Below are 17,288 nucleotides of genomic sequence, written 5' to 3' on the forward strand. Positions count from 1 at the left end.
TATATAAATACATCATTTTATTAATATATAGTTTTCTTAAAGAATCTATATAAAATATTTTCCTTTACAGGATAAAAGTTTCATACATACTATTAATATATATATATATATATTTTTTTTGTTTTTTTAAGATATCAAGATGATATAAAATACATTACGTACATTATAAAATATATTATATCTCATCTTCTGAATTCAAATTTTTAGTCATTGCCGGTAAAACCCGATTTCTATATCGTTGCCCCAAATTATCCATGTATGAAATGTAATTATGACAATGATATTCATTCAATATCTGTATGTGAAGATGCATTTGGCACAAATTATTTAATAATTATTTAATATTAAATATAACTTTTTTTATAACTTGATATTTTCGCGTATACATACCATATTTTCCGGCCACATTTTTTTATTCGTAAAATCCTCCAACAAAGTATCCTGGCAGTATTGCAAAAGAGATATGCAATAATACACCATATAATCGGGAGGATACAAAATACAAATTGCAAAAAAATGAACTATTTCGCTCCATGGAAGAATGCCCCAGAAGCATTGCGATATCATTCTATTGGATATCATCCACCAGTTCACACCACAAACATCCTTATTGTTTAAAAATCAGAATATTACATGTTTTTTTTAGTAATTCCTTAAGTATGATAAAAAAATTCAATCACCTTTAATCCATATTTAATATTTGGAAGCTCGATATTAACCATGGCTTCTAAAACTTGCATAAAAGTAAATTGTGAACTAGTATTTTCGTTATTTCTTTCGTCGATAACTCTGCCCAATTTCGACCAGAGAAGCAGTGTCGATGGAAATTGAATTAACTGCATGATAAATGTTTTACACCTATAATTAATTATTGCTAATGTACTAGTTAAAACATAAAAGTGAAGGATATTGAACAATAGAACAAGATGGCACGGTGGTAAAATGGTTGCCTGATATGCGGGAGAGCGAGTGTTCAAATCTCACAGATTCTGATTTTTCCTTTACTCAATCTACACTAATTATAGTATTATAATAGGTCGATGATGAAAAAGAACTGTCTCGAGACGGGTCAATGATAATAAAACGGAATCATTGACTCGGTGAAAATTAAGTTTTCAATCTGAGACCTGCCGATGATGATACATGGCTAGCTTGAGTTAATCGTTATTGACAGTAGTTTAGAAAGTCTTGTTTGATCGATTGTAATTCTTTGTAATTAAGATGTTACAAAGAGATTTATCGATTGAACAAAAAGTTGCTACTAGACTATACCGGAAAATGCTGTCAAAAGATTAATTCGCGGTCAGCTGAGGCTCCAATTTTTGTTAATAATTTTTTTTTAATGAAAAGTAAATTGTTTGAAGTTAATATCAAAGTAACGTATTACATACTTGTTTAAATCTCCATCACAAATAATAAACACTGTTGCTAAGAACCAGTCGAAACCTTCGAATCTGTTCGGTTTATTGTATTGTATAAATATGTAGGCAGAATGAATGAATTGCTTCAAATTTTTCTGATTTTCGTCAGTATTCTTTAAAATCTGCCTTTGTTCGGCATAATTCAGAGCAACATTAATCGCGTGTACATCTTCCGGGAGCCAATAATCGGCATCATATGTTATATTCTCTTGCCATTTAAACTGTTCTACCCATTCAGCAGTTGGGATGGCTTTGTACATTTGGTTTAATAAATTTGTCATTGCTGAATTCTAAAATAAAAATTATTTTCTACTATCATAAAGCTGATCAAATCGTAATTCAATTGCATACTTTAAATTTTATTTGCATGGAATCACTTCAACCTTCATTGGAGATCGCGAAGCTTTATGAGCCGTTCTAACTTGCGACACCCAACCAATATCTAACAATCCAGGTCTCTCCTCTTGCAACATGTCATTTAATTCTGAATCATATTCCGTAACTTGAAACTCTATCATATCTGCATACATGTTAGGAGGTGGAAATTCCGAAAAAAGTTCATATTCTTCCAATGGTACTATGTGTTGCTTTTTATTGTATGTCATGTAATACGACTTCAATAAAATATTATGTCGTAAAAAACTGGAATTGTCAATTATGTATTCTTTTATTAGTTCTGGCTTATCATTATCATCATTCTCTATCATAGTTTGCTCGTAATCGTCAATTTCATCATCTTGCTCATTGCGAACTTCAATTAATATCGTGCTCTCCTTCTGAATATTTAACAACGCTATCTAAAAATATATGTATTTATATTATATAATATATTTTTATCGCATGTAATATATATTACCTGAAAGTTTAACAAATTTATTAAATAGACATAAATGTCTATGTTCCAAATTACTACATTCAATGATAGAAGACCCAAATGATGATAACGAGAATCTTCATTTAATGCAGCTTGGAATAGTTCAAATAAATTCGAAGGATTATCCTTTTCTTCGTTGTTGTCTAATTCACTGTCGTTCGTCATAAATGCGACGAAACCTGTTTCATTAATCGTGTATTTAAAAAATGTATGAGAAATGTATTATATAAGCTGTTTTTGAATTATTTACAATTAAAATTAAGAGAAAATAATGTAAGTATATGTAGAAATTCGTTGATATTTTCTTTGTCCCACGGGTCGTAAAAACACCTAGGATCTTCTGCATTTGCACACGTTTGCGATAGTAAAGTTGATAAGACGTGAGATCCGAGATCCGCGAGCACGTTGTAGCCCAGATCGAAATAACCAGCAGACGAGATGAAGCTGACTATGTCGGTGGAACTCCAGGTTGCTCTTAGAGGAACGATTAATCCGCGAATCAGTTCCTCAAACACCAATTTTTCTTTGACGAGCGCTTGCAAGCCAAGAGGTATCGATACTATTTTTAATAAAACCTTTTTGATAGCGCTGTAATAAAATTTTAGAAATTTAATTCAATTTATAAATTTAGGAATTTACAGAGATAAAATTTTTTTGTACCTATCGAGTTGCTGAATTTTATTCTCGTTTTCGACGCCGCATTTGTTTAATTTTTTGTAAAAATTGGCAACGGCTGGATAAAATTGCGTTTCTATCTGCTGCTGTGCCGCTTCGTAAACGTCATAAATAATGTCGAATAATTTCTCTAACAAACTAAATGATCTAAGAATACATTCTGTATCCATTATAGAAAACGGTTGTTTCAGTAAATTTGATGCGTACTGCATCACTATCGCAACTGGGCATTTTGATGGTGTGTTTTCAGAATTTGTTGCAGAATGTTCTTTACAATGCGTAGTTAAAAATACTGGTCCGTCGACTGTATCTACCATATGAGAGATAATGTTCAATATGTGTGGCCAAATTTTTATATCATTTTCAGGAAGAGACATCAAATGGCATAACGCGACGTGATAAAATTCAGCATTGTACAATATTTCTGATACATTGAGTACGTTTTGCAAAGCACTACAGGAGGTATTGTAAACCCCACTCGACGCTTCCACTGCTAATTTGTTTAAGGAATTCAACAATTCTATTAGAAAATCAGCGATATCAAAAGGCGTTTTCAGTAAATTCTCCATGAATAATGTTCTGCTTGCTTCATAACTACAAAGCTGCGAAATGAAAACTAAACAATGCAGATAAGTTGTAGTTTCTATCGTATTTCCGGAAATACACAGCTCGTTGCCCTCATCCACGATAGATGCGGAAATAGAATAAGGTGTTTCCTTCAGACCATTCTTGACGCATTCGACAACGTTTTGCAGAAACGTCGGAGATTTAGCCAAAGCGGCAATGAAAATTTTCCTGGTAGAAAAACTATGAAGCCATCTTTTACTCCATTTGGCCTGCGGTTCCAACACCGAGATGATATTTAGTATGTTTAAGGTTTTAGGCTGCAATTTATTGCCAAAGCTATGCGTACTAAGAAATACTATAAATTGTTCGATGATTTCTTCTATGGTCTTGTCGCTGTGCCTAGTGTTTTTTAACATTTGTTTTTGATACTGAATTATTAGATACATTATATAGAATAGTTTCTCGTGTAAGAAGAATTTGAAATTAATTCCAGAGATTAGAGTAGGCAGAGTTTCGCGCATCTTCTGCGAATGATATTGCGCATTGAACGCGCCTAATAAATTGCCATATATGCTATGCAATTGCGGATAATTCAATAACTTAGCGTGTACTTGCATGCTAGCTTCGAATATCGCTCTGCTATCATCCGTGAGACCATCCAACAAAGCCTTTTGGAGAACGTCCCATTGTGAATTGTTATTTATATTGGACAATTCAATTTTTAATAGGATTTCGTAGCCAGCCAGCCTCACGTGAACTGGTTTATCGTGACTAATCCTATCGATAATACAGCTGTATTCTTCACCGTTTCCTTGCGGAGAGGCCCAATCGTCTGCTGTGAGATCACTGGCAAAAGAAAGCGATGATTGCGATCGTGATGCCGCGGATGAAGGTTTTATTGCTATATATTGTTCGGCAATTACGTTCTTTATAGAATTCAATAAAGTAGTCATGTCTTTCGAACGCGTGAGCTTGTAAGCGATATCGCTGGGTTCTTGCTCCTTATCTATGGCATTTTGTATGTTTCTCCCAAATTCCTTTTTCAAGCATTTTCTTAACCATTTTTCAAGATCTGGTGGTATATCTTTTTCCATATTTACTTATCTAAACACTATTATAATGCAATCAAATTAAGCAAGTACAAGGAAACGTGCACGTGTCTAAATTTCTATAGTTTTGACGTTTGTTGCTATAGTAACCAGATGTACTTTATAGTATATATGATATGAAATATGAAAGACATATATTACACTATGCGATATTTTTAACAAAAGTATACAGTTCTTGTACATACATGTTTTATAGAACATATAATATCATTATTAATTTTCGAGAAATAAATCTGAGTATCTTGTATACAGTAATGTAATTACGTAATTCAATTAGCGTGCAGCAGGTACTATGATGTTTGGAGATTTGGATCGTAATGCGTTAATTCCGCCTTGCAGAGAGCAAACTCCCACAACATTGCACTTTACTAGAAAATCTGCGAACTGTTGCAGAGAATATGTTGCAATAAATTTCTTTTTCATAATTCCCTCTTACATATAATTACTTACCAGTGCATTATTTTGATCGTGTGGTCCAATAATTACAACAACATTATTTTTATTATCTATCAATGGTTTTGCATGAGGACCGAGTGTCTCGATATGAGTTTGAGACAATTGTACACTCGTAAATGGGATATTAATGCTGCCTAGAATAGCGCCTCTTTCGAATCTATTAAAAATTACCAATTTAAAAAATAAGAATCTTTAATTAATAAAATTGTTATTAGTTTGTACAAATACTCACTGTATATTGCTACGTACATCAACCGCTATAATTTTGCTTGGTGAGTTGTTGTAGAGATTTAAAAAATCATCTACATTTATCCTTGGCATTTTTTCAGTACCCGCTTCAGGTTCAATCCAGTTTGCATCCTGCAAATCAATTAGAGTCTTATGCAGAAAATTAAAATATATTAGACATAGAATAGAATAAAATGTATTATAAAAGAAATAGAATAGAATATATAATAATATATAAGATTGTTATTATACCTTTGTTGTATTATATTGGTGTTTTCTATATGTGATGCTAACAGGTGTATTTTGATACATCGTCATGGAATCTTTAACACATAGTTCTATATCGATCTCGGGCAAATCGGAGAACAGGAGAATACACTCATTGAAACCCGACATCAATAAGGAATCTCTCAATTGTTTCAATATTGCCAATCCGACCAAAAGAGGAAATGACGAGTCGCCCAGTAATAGTTTATCCCATAGATGTAATATTTTATGCAATGGAAATACATCTAAAATATTAATAATTTTTAGCATTGGTGATTAATAATGTGGAAGCTATAAACAGTGAAACTTACGTGAAAACATTGTAAGGAACCATGGTATTGCAAAGAGTTCTGGTACAAAATTTATAGATTTTAAATGATTTGCCAACTGGGGATCATGAAATGCAATGATTTGAGAAAACTTGCCCAGGTATTCCTGTATCACTGCCGAATTGTCTTTTAAAAAGAATTTGTGAAGATATTTCGGTATAAAGGCAGAAAGACATGCGAATGCTCGAGCTAAAATATAAATTATGCAATAAATTAAGGAATAAATTAAGGAACTATAATTACCTGTATCGGATAATCATACCTTCGTTATTAAAATTTAAATAAAGAAAAGGCGCTGTCAGCGAATCAAGTCCCTGCCAATAAACATAATGCGGATTATTCCTGACCCATGCCTTTAATAATCTCTGCAATCGTTCGTGCCCAGCTTCAGATGATAATAATTCGCTATATTGATGACATCTCGGGATATCCACCTCTATCTGACAAATTATCAGTGAGATGCATTTATATACATTGAATAGTATTCTTTTATATTTAGTGGTCGTACCTGTCGATCAGTGTGAGTGGGTGTCTCCTTGTCGATCATATCATAACGTTTCTTTATATCGCCGGTGACACCAAGCAAAGCCGCCCACACCGCACCCCTTACTGGAGGTGGTATGTCTTTGTGTGCTTCCTCAATAATTGCTTCCTGAGTAAGCGGATACGCCTGTAAGAGTCTATCAAATAAGACTAGCCTGTAAAACTGATATTCGGTGTCGCGTTCTCTTATAATTAATGGTAATTGGGAGGCGGCATTCATCAAGTCTTCTTGTGCTTGAACTCGCATTCTGCAATATAATGTATTTATAAAAATTCTATAGTATTAAAATAAGTACAAGATTGAATGAAAATTAATGAATACTGACTGATTTGTTAACCAAGGATAATTTGCTATGTATGGAATATGAGCTAAACGCTGGCGAAGAGTTTCCATAGGAACTTTTACAATCCTTATATCGAGTAGGCTAGCGGTATCTCTTTGGCCAAACATTTGACCCAGTAATATGACTAAGCTAAAAAAGAAAGTTTAATATTAGATAAAATTTTATTGAATTTTTATTTTAACAATTATCATCTAAATAGATATATATCTAATAATTACTTTGGGATAGATAAAATAGGTGGTCTTGATCTAATGAGACCTTGTTTTTTTAAATCCACAGTTATGTCTCCACCAGCCAACTGCCACAAATAATACAGTTCGTCCATTTTTCTAACAATAACATTTTTATAGAGATTTTCTTCCTTTTCCTGTGCATTTTTCATTAAATACTCTGCGAATATAGGTAATTCCAGTAATTCTTCTGGAGTTTTACGTTTAACAGGATGAATTTGTAGACATGAATTTACAAATTCCTTTAATTCTTTTGATAGCTTCTGCATGATATAAAGAAATATATAACATTAGACTGTAATTGTATCATAATTATGCTTTCAGAAAATGTATCCATACTTCATAAATGTGGAAACAATTATTTTCTCTGGCAAGACGTTCAAATATACTGGTATCACATAATATTAAGCTCAGAACTTTTCTTAAACATTGAGACAATTTTACACTGGACCAAATAGATTGTCCTAATAACTGTTCCGCTATAATCATTCCCAATGACCATGAATCTACCTTAACACCACTTGGACTAGGATTTAAGAATACTTCTGGTGCCGTATACTTTGGTGAACTGATAAAAAAAGAATATTATTTGGAATTTTATCAAGCATTTAAATTTATCAAGTATTATATTTTGAAAAAAGGAAATATTTTACAATACCCAATTGGAAAGGATACATTTTTCCCACCATCTGTCATGTAATATAATCCATAATTGTATAGCTGTACATCACCATTTTTCTTAATCAGAATATTATCAGGACTTAAATGTCTATGTACCAGATCTAGTTCATTCATATGTTTTAATGCCAAAAGACATTGAAAGGATATCTTAATAATCTCTTCTGTACTTAGATCATGTTTAGTGCTTAATGGATCTCCGCTATATTCTGCGACGACCACTATTCTTTCTATAAATACATATATGCAAGATAATTATATATACAGTATGCAAATAAATTTATAAAATTATATTAAATTGAAACCAACCATGCTTGCTTCTAATTATATCAAGATAAGGGGAGAGATGAGAATGATAAATGGTCTTTAAAAATTGTGACTTTCCATAAATAGTTATTGAGTTTGGCGTGAGAGGCAGACCATTGCTGCCGCATACTTCCACTGGATGACTTTGTGCGAAGAAAGTCATGCCTCCCAAGCATCGCTCTTCGTTTTCCAAAAGTGCAGGACACATGTTTGTATGTATAATTGTATACGTATAATGTATCTATAAAATTCTCAAATTATTTGCGCCAATTCCTATTCACTATTCTGGCTCAGATTTTTTATTACTCATACTTATGGCAAAGGGAATTTCATGCATCCTTTATGACATCTTCAGGAGGAAGGAAGGTCCGCCTCCTCTGCTCATCGTTTACTTTACAGCTGTCACTCAACAAAATAATGCATATATGTACAGTTATACGGTAACGACACCAATTGATATACCAGAGAATGATAATGGCAAGTCTCACATGATATTATACGCTAATGAAAATCACATATCATAAGATGGTAAGAATTGACTCGATTCAAGAAAAAGACTGAATGTCGCTAGTATCATAGTAGTTCTGATAGAAGCGATTGATAAAAAGCGTCAGTCTCGAAGATTTACGGCAATTTACGTCAAATACGTCAAAGTTCAAAAAAAAAAAAAACAAAAGAAAGTATAAGAATAGAAAGTGTTACAAGAATAGAATTTCTCTCTTATTGACGAATCTCGGTTATTTTTGGTCATCCCATCTTCGATGAATCCGAATTAACGTAAATACATTCTCGCCACGATATTTTTTGTGGTGTACACCTTTTTAATACAATTATAAGATATATTCTATTTTATTATTTATTCTATTTTAAAGCAATTTTCACAACCCTTATGAATATTAATTATTATTTCCTAATTATTCCTATTTCTATTTTTAAATCTATTATTATAATAATTCGTGTATTAGAATTAATTACTTATGAGTCAGTCAACTCAAGTCAACAACTAATTTACATATGTCAAAATAATGCAAAGAGATATTAGATACAAAACAATTTACATACTGAGAAAGAAATAAATGTGTTAATTTATATCTTAATTTAAAAGTTCAAATAATATCTAATACTTTGTTAATACATATATATTTATTTAGATTATTTAATCTTTGTTATAGAATTTTATCCTCAGAGTATTTTACCGGGACATTTATAATGTCTTCGGTCCAACGTGCATTTGCTCATAAATTAAATAAACAACATGCTGCCGATGTAAGGCGGCAGATTGCTACTTCTACTTCTTATTCTCGTGATTTATCAAAAAGTGGAAGCAGTGTATCAGGATTTTCTTCCACGGTATATAGGCTTTTTTTGAATGAGAAATCTTAAGAAATCATTTCAAAGGAAATTAATATTTAATCCCTATGTAGATGTCTTTATGTGAGGTATTAGAACCACTTGATTATGAAGAATTCTTAGCACAACATCAATCGGTGCTGGATCGTGATCCTTTAAGACCAATACTAGATTTTCCACCAGGAGATGTCGAATTGAAAGTTATAAAAAGAAAGATTCGAACAGAGGAACCAGTAGTTCCACATGAATCATTGTAAGCATAATGATTATAGTGCTATTAATATAATTAAATATTTAAAATAAATGGTGTATCTTTTATTTTATTTGTTTGGCAGAGATACTGTATCACCTTATGTTAAGAGATGCATTGAGAGCTTTACTTCTGACTGGATGGTAATACATCGCAAATACAAAGGAAGAATATCACCTATTGCTAGAGACAGATTGCTTCAGGATACACCTAGACAAGATTTTGAAGTGAGTCGAAAGGAGAATTAATTTGTTTACAAATATTCAAATATGAGAAAGGAATTTATCTTAATCAGGTAGATCAAGAAGATACAAATGGATGTGGGTCACCAAACGAGGAAGACGATTTATCCAACTGTGGAGATACTCCAAGAGGATCTTGGGCAAGTCTGGATTTGCGACATTCGCAGCATGATCCGCTTTTGCCAAGTTTATTAGATCGTGTCTGCCTTGAAACGATCGATCAGATGAATGAGCAAAAGAGACTGGAAGATCGACAGGTGAATAATTGTTACATGGTGAGTTTAAATAAACGTTATTTTAATCAAATATTTATTTTAGGAAGCTTTATTTCCACTTTATGCTCCTCCGACATCTTCTGATGATGAATGGCAAGAAATTAGTATTGCCCCTGAACCTACAGAGCCTTTTGCTCATAAAATTCTTGTAAAATGTTTGCAATTAAAATTAGAATTGGAAGTGGAGCCAATATTTGCGAGTCTTGCATTGTATGATGCCAGGGAAAAAAAAAAGGTATAATATCCTTCTTTTTAACTTAAAATTACTTAGCTTTAAGAATGTCTTTAACCTTAAGAATGCCTGATATTAATTATAAATCATTATGTTTTAGGTTTCTGAGAATTTTTATGTTGATATGAATTCTGAAGGATTGAAAAGAATGCTTGGAGGACACATTGCTTATAGTGATGCAAGTACTTTAGCCAGAAGCTGTGTTCTGAGCATCAGTAAACCTAGTCCCGATTTATTTCTCGTTGTTCGGCTAGAGAAAGTATTGCAGGGTGACATTTCAGAATGTGCTGAACCTTATTTACGTGAAGATAAAAATAAGGACAAAGTAATAAAATAAGATAAAAAATAAAATAATGCGTTTAATCAATAATTTTCAATTATAGCTTTATTTATATTTTAAAGGTCAGAGCTGCCGCTGCTGCTGCGTGCGAACGTTTGGGTCGTTACAGAATGCCTCTTGCATGGACCGCAATTCATTTGTCCGGTGTAATTGGAGGTGGTGGCGATGCAGATAGCACTGGCAGTGCTGGTTCCTTAGATAGAAAATCAGGCAGTTTGGAACAGTGGCGAAAGAAAGTGGAACCGCCAACAAGGCGAGGTTCATTGGAAAGACGGAGTTCGGACAAGAGACGCAGTTGGTCTCCAGATGATTTCGCCAATTGTCTCGATAGCTTTAGGTTTGTACAATATTTCTATGAGCAAAGAATCAGACTATTTGAATAAAATCTTGATATTCTTGCAGACCCATCACTTTAACTGTCTCGAGCTTTTTTAAACAGGAAAGTGAACGACTCCGTGATGAAGATCTCTATAAACTTTTGGTCGAATTGCGAAAACCTGGTTCTAATTTAAAACGATTAAAATGCTTACCAGGAATATTGAAATTGGATCTCAGTCCTAGACCGGAAGAGTTACCCAGGTGTCTAGATCCTGATCTTAGAAGATTAGTTCCATATCCAGATGAGAAGAGTCGACCGGTTAAAGAGATATTAGAGTTCCCCAGCGAAGTTGTTTCACCAGATTTAACCTATCATAATCTTTTATATCTTTATCCCAAGGTATGTGTTGAATAAAATATGATCAAATATTTTCTATTAATCATGCATTAAAATTGTTTTATCATTTGTAGGAAGCGAATTTCAGTTCCAGGACTGGTTCAGCCCGTAATATCGCTGTAAGAATTCAACTCATGGGAGGTGAACAAGAAGCCGATGCGCTCACAGCTATTTTCGGCAGATCATCGTGTCCCGAAATGACGCACGAGTACTTTACTTCTGTATCATATCATAATAAGAACCCGAACTTTTATGATGAAGTCAAGATGAGATTGCCCGCGGATTTAAGCGCTAAACATCATTTACTGTTTACCTTTTATCATATCAGTTGTCAAAAGAAAGCAGAACAACCGAACGTTGAAACGGCAGTTGCTTATACAGTAAATTTCAATCAGTAATTAATAAATTAATAATAAATTGAAATTAATAATATAATATGTTAAATAAATAAAAACTGATTATTTGTAGTGGCTACCGCTTTTAAGAGACGGTCATCTTCAATCAGGCGAATTTAGCTTACCTGCTATGCTTGATCCACCACCTGCAAATTATTCTTACATCGCACCTGATGTTCTTCTACCAGGCACTCGATGGGTGGACGCTCATCGAGGAGTTTTTACTGTCATATTGGAGCCTGTTTCCAGTGTTCATCCACAAGATAAATATATTGATAGGTATGTATTAATAATGATACATTATTTTATTTCATTTAAAGAATAAATTAAGAGATATTTAATATATGTAATTTTCATATTACAGATTTTTATCATTATGTGGTTTTCTGGAAACCGGTCAAGTTCCGCCTCGCATTGGCGAAGCGGGTATGGAATCTGAATTGAAATCAGCCCTCCTCGAGTTAGCGCGTGCCTCGCATTCCGCTTTAGTGCGATCTCTTCCTCAATTACTAGATCAATTACTGTGTCTTCTCATGCGACCACCAACCTTACCCTCTCAGCCGTTGAATGTTGCCGCTACTATTTTCGAAGCTTTAGGCTTGCTCGTGCGAAATATCACCAATTTGCCGGACGGTCAATTGGATCCACATGGAAGACACGCACTTTTGGCTACATACATCGCGTATCAATGTTCTCTGCCAAATATGTCTCACGGCGGGGGTGTCGCCCGAGCACAGAGTAATCCTGATCTGCCTCTAGAAGATTTGGAAATGGAAATTCATTCACGTGGATTGGATAGAACTGCATCAATGCGACAGGAATCTCCTTCGATCAACAGTCACCCTACCAAAAGACTTTTACACGAAGAACTCGCTTTGCACTGGGTTGTGTCTACTGGTCAGGCACGCGAATTGGCAATAACTCATTCCTGGTTCTTTCTAGAATTGATAGTGCGTTCGATGGTTGTTACAATGTCTGAGACGGGCTCTCTGGAAGCTCCGCGAAAACTAAGATTCTCGCCACAGTTCTGTGATGATGTCGCTACGCTTGCTGCCGCATTGACATCTGAAGTAATTTCACGTTGTGGTAAAGAAATACGCGTGGCGTCCAACTTAATATCAAGCCTCGGCAATTTTCTATCTGATTTATTATCCGTGATGGACAGAGGATTTGTCCTGTCACTCGTACGCGCTGCTTGCTGCTCATTGTCGGATGCATCAATGCATATACCCGATTCGGCAGCATTGTTTGCTCTGAAACTCGACCTCGTGAGAACGGTGTGTTCGCATGAGCATTATGTGGCGTTGAATCTTCCTTTCGGCACAGGCTACACTTCAGGTTCAGCTCCGGCATCACCAAGTCCGTCAACCGGCAGCTCGGGCAGTCTAATCTCTACCCTCGTGCCCGGGGATAGAGTTAGATTCTCGGAACTCAGCCAAGAATTCAGACAGCAACACTTCTTGGTTGGCATCATTCTATCTGATTTGGCGAATACTCTGGAGATACCGAATCCGATGTTACAGAATAAAGCTATCGGAAGCGTACGGTATCTTATGAGTTGCCATGACGCTGATTCGCGATATTCCGATCCCGCAGCGAAAGCCAGAGTCGCTGCGCTTTATCTGCCATTACTCAATATTTTAATGGATGCCTTACCGCAACTCTATCACTGGGATTCCAAAGATAAGAGTGTTTATCCGGATGAATCCGGATCGATCACGCAATCGGTAGCTTTGGCCATTGCCGGTGGGGCATCGGCGGACACCGCGGGAAATCAATGTCGTGTGTCTTTAAGCTCGGAGGCTACTCGACATCTATTAATGTGTGCCTTATGGATACTCAAAGGATTGGAGCGAACCGCGTTAGCGCAATGGTGCTCTGAACTCAGTGCAAGACGTATCCTGAGTTTATTGCAAGTACTGAATATTGCTACCGCGGCTTTCGAATACAAAGGCAAAAAAGCGCTTAAAAGATTGCCACCTCAAGCTGCAGCCACTAGCGATATTAGATCGCGATTGGAAGACGTGATCCTTGGTCAGGGAAGTGCCAGAAGTGAAATGATGCTGCGAAGGAAAGAAAGAGTAACCGGCGACAAATTGAGATGGCGCAAAGATCAAATGCCTTACAGGTAATTAAAATGTTATTAATTTAAGCTGTAGTTAAAGTTACAAAATTGCATCGATTTTTTTCAAGATCTTGCGAACAACCGGAAGGTAGAGCTGTGGAACAAGATGCTCACATAGAAGGAGCTTTAGCGGCTGAAGCTTCTCTTGTTGTATTAGATACTTTAGAATCTGTAGTTCAAGCTGACGGTGGTGGAGGTATTTAATTATCTTTTATTTCATCTATATATTTAATTAAATATATAGCAAGTTTTTTTAGAAGAATTGTAATTGTAATATACTTGAAATTATTTAGGGGCAGTTGTTGGAGCAGTGTTAAAAGTGTTGCTAAGAGCACTGGCTAGAAATCAAAGTACATCAGTGCTTCAGCACATGTTCAATACACAGCGAGCTCTAGTCTTTAAATATCATAGCGCATTATTCGATGAAGAAAGCGAACGCTGTGGGGATTTGTGCTTAACATTGCTTACTCGATGCAGCTCACCGCTAAGCGCTGTCAGAAGTCACGCAGCTGCAAGTCTATATTTGCTGATGCGACAAAATTTCGAAATTGGAAATGTAAGCTGTCACAATGATCTCAGTATCAATAATCTACAAAGCATTACTTTAAGCTTTATATTTTTGTAGAATTTTGCACGCGTCAAGATGCAAGTCACAACGTCCTTATCTGCTCTCGTTGGAAGAGGAAGAGCTCCTAGTGAAGGAGCACTACGTAGAGCATTAAAAACAGTGCTGGTATATGCTGAAAGGGATACGGAACTTGCAGATACGAGTTTCCCCGAACAAGTCAAAGATCTATTATTCAATCTTCATATGATCCTTTCCGATACTGTTAAAATGAAGGAGTTTCAAGAAGATCCTGAAATGCTGTTGGATTTAATGTATAGGTAAGATTTCAATAATAATAATTTGATTCTTGTTTAAAAATATTAATAAACTGAGATATATATATCTTGTAAATTTACTTTTTGTTTAGAATCGCCAAGGGCTATCAAGGATCACCTGATCTTCGATTAACTTGGCTCGCAAATATGGCACAACAGCACATGGAAAGAAAGAACCACACGGAAGCAGCGATGTGCTTGGTACATAGCGCCGCATTAGTAGCAGAATATCTTCATCTATTGGAACCTGGTGGCGGTGGCCGACCTGTAGGAGCCGTCGCTTTAAACGCTGTGACACCAAACGCTTTAGAGGAAAGCGCTGTAGGCGATGACGTGTTGGCTAGAAGGGAAGAAGGACTTTGTTTAGGTCCTGACTTTTCAGAAAGCGGATTGGCAGGATTATTGGAACACGCAGCTAGCTCTTTTCACGCAGCTGGAATGTATGAAGCTATACCTGATGTCTACAGAGTGTTACTGCCTATAGCTGAAGCTGCACACGACTATAAGAAATTAGCTAACATTCACGGGTAAAAGAATTCAAATTATTGTATAATTTATAGGAGATCTTGATTTTTTCAAATATATATACAAATACTTTTTTGGATTTGTACAGCAAACTTCACGAAGCATATACGCGCGTAGAACAGTTGGCTGGCAAACGTGTCTTCGGCACGTATTTCAGAGTTGGTTTTTACGGCGCCAGATTTGGTGATCTTGCTGGCGAAGAGTTTGTCTACAAAGAACCAACATTGACGAAACTCCCGGAAATATTTTCGCGACTTGAGAATTTTTACGCCGAGAGGTTTGGCGCAGAAAATATAGTTATAATAAAAGATTCGAATCCTGTAGATCCTAGCAAATTGGAACCAGACAAGGCTTATGTGCAGATTACTTACGTGGAACCATATTTCGAAACGCACGAACTTAGACATAGACCTACAGTTTTTCATCGGAATTTTAATATAAGTAAATAACAATTTAGATAAGCTATACAGCTTACGTGTGTGTGTGTTTTATTATTGCAATTTTTTATTTGTCATAATGTTATTTTAGAACGATTTGTTTACGCGACACCTTTCACTCCTGGCGGCAAGGCTCATGGTGAATTGCGCGAACAGTGCAAACGAAAAACAATATTAACAGTGGCAACACATTTCCCATATTTGAAAACTAGAATTCGAGTCGTAGCTCGGAAGCAAATAGTTTTGAGTCCTATTGAAGTGGCGATCGAAGATATACAGAAAAAAACTGCCGAAGTACATCAATCGCTCATATTATTTTATAATAATATTTTGATTTTATTATATGTGTTTATAATATGCTTGTGTATCCTCAGGTGGCTGCTGCAACTGCTCAGGAACCACCTGATGCAAAAATGTTGCAAATGGTTCTTCAAGGTTGTATTGGTACGACTGTCAATCAAGGACCTGCCGAAGTAGCGGTTGTATTTCTGTCTGGTTTGCGTGAACAGAATGCGCAGCCGACTAGATTGCAGCACAAACTTCGTCTATGCTTTAAAGATTTCCAGAAAAAGTGTCTTGATGCTTTACGACGCAATAAGAATCTAATTGGTCCTGATCAGCGAGATTATCAACGAGAACTCGAAAGAAATTATCAAAGATTAACTGAAAGATTGGCACCTCTCATCGCTTGGAGGTAAGAGATTTTTATTAGAGACACAAAATTTTTTTTAAATATTCTACATTGAACATTTTTTACACTATCACTATTATACTGTAGTGGACCATCTTTAATTAATCAGCAAGCTGTACCGGCAACTTCGCCGCGTTGGTAATGAAACACTGCCATAAATTACCAAAGACAACTATATTCAACTATTAATCATATAAGATTGTCATTTATCTATAACTGAGATTCTACTTATCGTATTATGAGAAACATCTATGTTGAATCCTTGTTTTAACAAACTGTTTTAAACTGTTCTAAATTATTTCTAAAATAAACATAACATAGCTAAAAAATTATATAATTTATACATTACTATATTATATAAAATTTATACGTTAAATACGTTCAATTAAAACATATACTAAGTTATTCCAAAAGTCTCTATCTATATTTTATTTGAATATATATATATATTATATTTAAATTACCAAAAACAATTGCATTCAACTGATCGTATGAAATTATCACTTATACAGCTGATTCTATTTAAATTTTTTGTTATATAAAAAAGATAATATTAAATATATAAACATTATCTGAGAGATTTGAAAATATGTTGAAGACTTCAAAAAATGTTTGTAAAACAAGGATTTAGCATAATTAATTTATATATAATATAATACATATTATATATAAATATATTATATATAATAATATAATTTATATATAATATAATTATATTATAATTATATATAATAAAATTTTATATATTCGTATATGCGTTTTTAAGTATTACAATACGTTGTGACCAACACATTAAATATGG

General features: G+C 34.6%; 3 protein-coding genes across 7 annotated transcripts; 1 reads left to right on the forward strand and 2 right to left on the reverse strand.

Moving 5' to 3' along the window:
* Positions 1-175: 175 nt before the first annotated feature.
* On the reverse strand, positions 176-4,725 carry LOC105256541 (protein broad-minded). Its single transcript, XM_011266537.3, has 8 exons — positions 2,956-4,725; positions 2,546-2,883; positions 2,278-2,474; positions 1,805-2,218; positions 1,392-1,711; positions 681-858; positions 391-606; positions 176-295 (listed from the first exon to the last, which is right to left on the reverse strand). The coding sequence occupies exons 1-8, from the start codon at positions 4,629-4,631 to the stop codon at positions 176-178; spliced, it is 3,459 nt and encodes a 1,152-aa protein (XP_011264839.1). The 5' UTR covers positions 4,632-4,725.
* Positions 4,726-4,865: 140 nt separating this feature from the next.
* On the reverse strand, positions 4,866-8,479 carry LOC105256543 (TBC domain-containing protein kinase-like protein). Of its 5 annotated transcripts, none has more exons than XR_003122489.1 (13): positions 8,340-8,479; positions 8,031-8,268; positions 7,702-7,951; positions 7,383-7,611; positions 7,032-7,306; positions 6,796-6,942; positions 6,435-6,717; positions 6,189-6,366; positions 5,909-6,115; positions 5,583-5,842; positions 5,352-5,480; positions 5,097-5,259; positions 4,866-5,030 (listed from the first exon to the last, which is right to left on the reverse strand). XR_003122489.1 is itself a non-coding variant. In XM_011266538.3 (13 exons), exons 2-13 carry the CDS (start codon positions 8,233-8,235, stop codon positions 4,920-4,922), a joined length of 2,454 nt encoding a protein of 817 aa, XP_011264840.1. In that variant the 5' UTR covers positions 8,236-8,268; positions 8,340-8,468; the 3' UTR covers positions 4,866-4,919. The 5 variants fall into 5 exon arrangements, 3 of the variants coding, with proteins under 3 accessions (XP_011264840.1, XP_011264841.1, XP_025262457.1); XR_003122490.1 differs by having other exon boundaries at positions 5,352-5,462; positions 8,340-8,472; XM_011266538.3 differs by having other exon boundaries at positions 5,335-5,480; positions 8,340-8,468.
* A 111-nt stretch (positions 8,480-8,590) lies between these two features.
* On the forward strand, positions 8,591-16,802 carry LOC105256540 (dedicator of cytokinesis protein 7). Its single transcript, XM_011266536.3, has 20 exons — positions 8,591-8,804; positions 9,200-9,377; positions 9,452-9,630; positions 9,713-9,854; positions 9,923-10,126; positions 10,188-10,379; positions 10,477-10,701; positions 10,779-11,053; positions 11,119-11,434; positions 11,506-11,811; positions 11,900-12,105; positions 12,191-13,954; positions 14,020-14,147; positions 14,245-14,507; positions 14,577-14,836; positions 14,926-15,360; positions 15,447-15,799; positions 15,887-16,089; positions 16,170-16,489; positions 16,574-16,802. Exons 2-20 carry the CDS (start codon positions 9,237-9,239, stop codon positions 16,626-16,628), a joined length of 5,967 nt encoding a protein of 1,988 aa, XP_011264838.1. The 5' UTR covers positions 8,591-8,804; positions 9,200-9,236; the 3' UTR covers positions 16,629-16,802.
* Positions 16,803-17,288: the final 486 nt, after the last annotated feature.

Source organism: Camponotus floridanus, unplaced genomic scaffold (assembly GCF_003227725.1).
Source record: "Camponotus floridanus strain SB8 unplaced genomic scaffold, Cflo_v7.5 scaffold15, whole genome shotgun sequence".
In the NCBI taxonomy this organism is placed as follows: Eukaryota; Metazoa; Arthropoda; class Insecta; order Hymenoptera; family Formicidae; genus Camponotus; species Camponotus floridanus.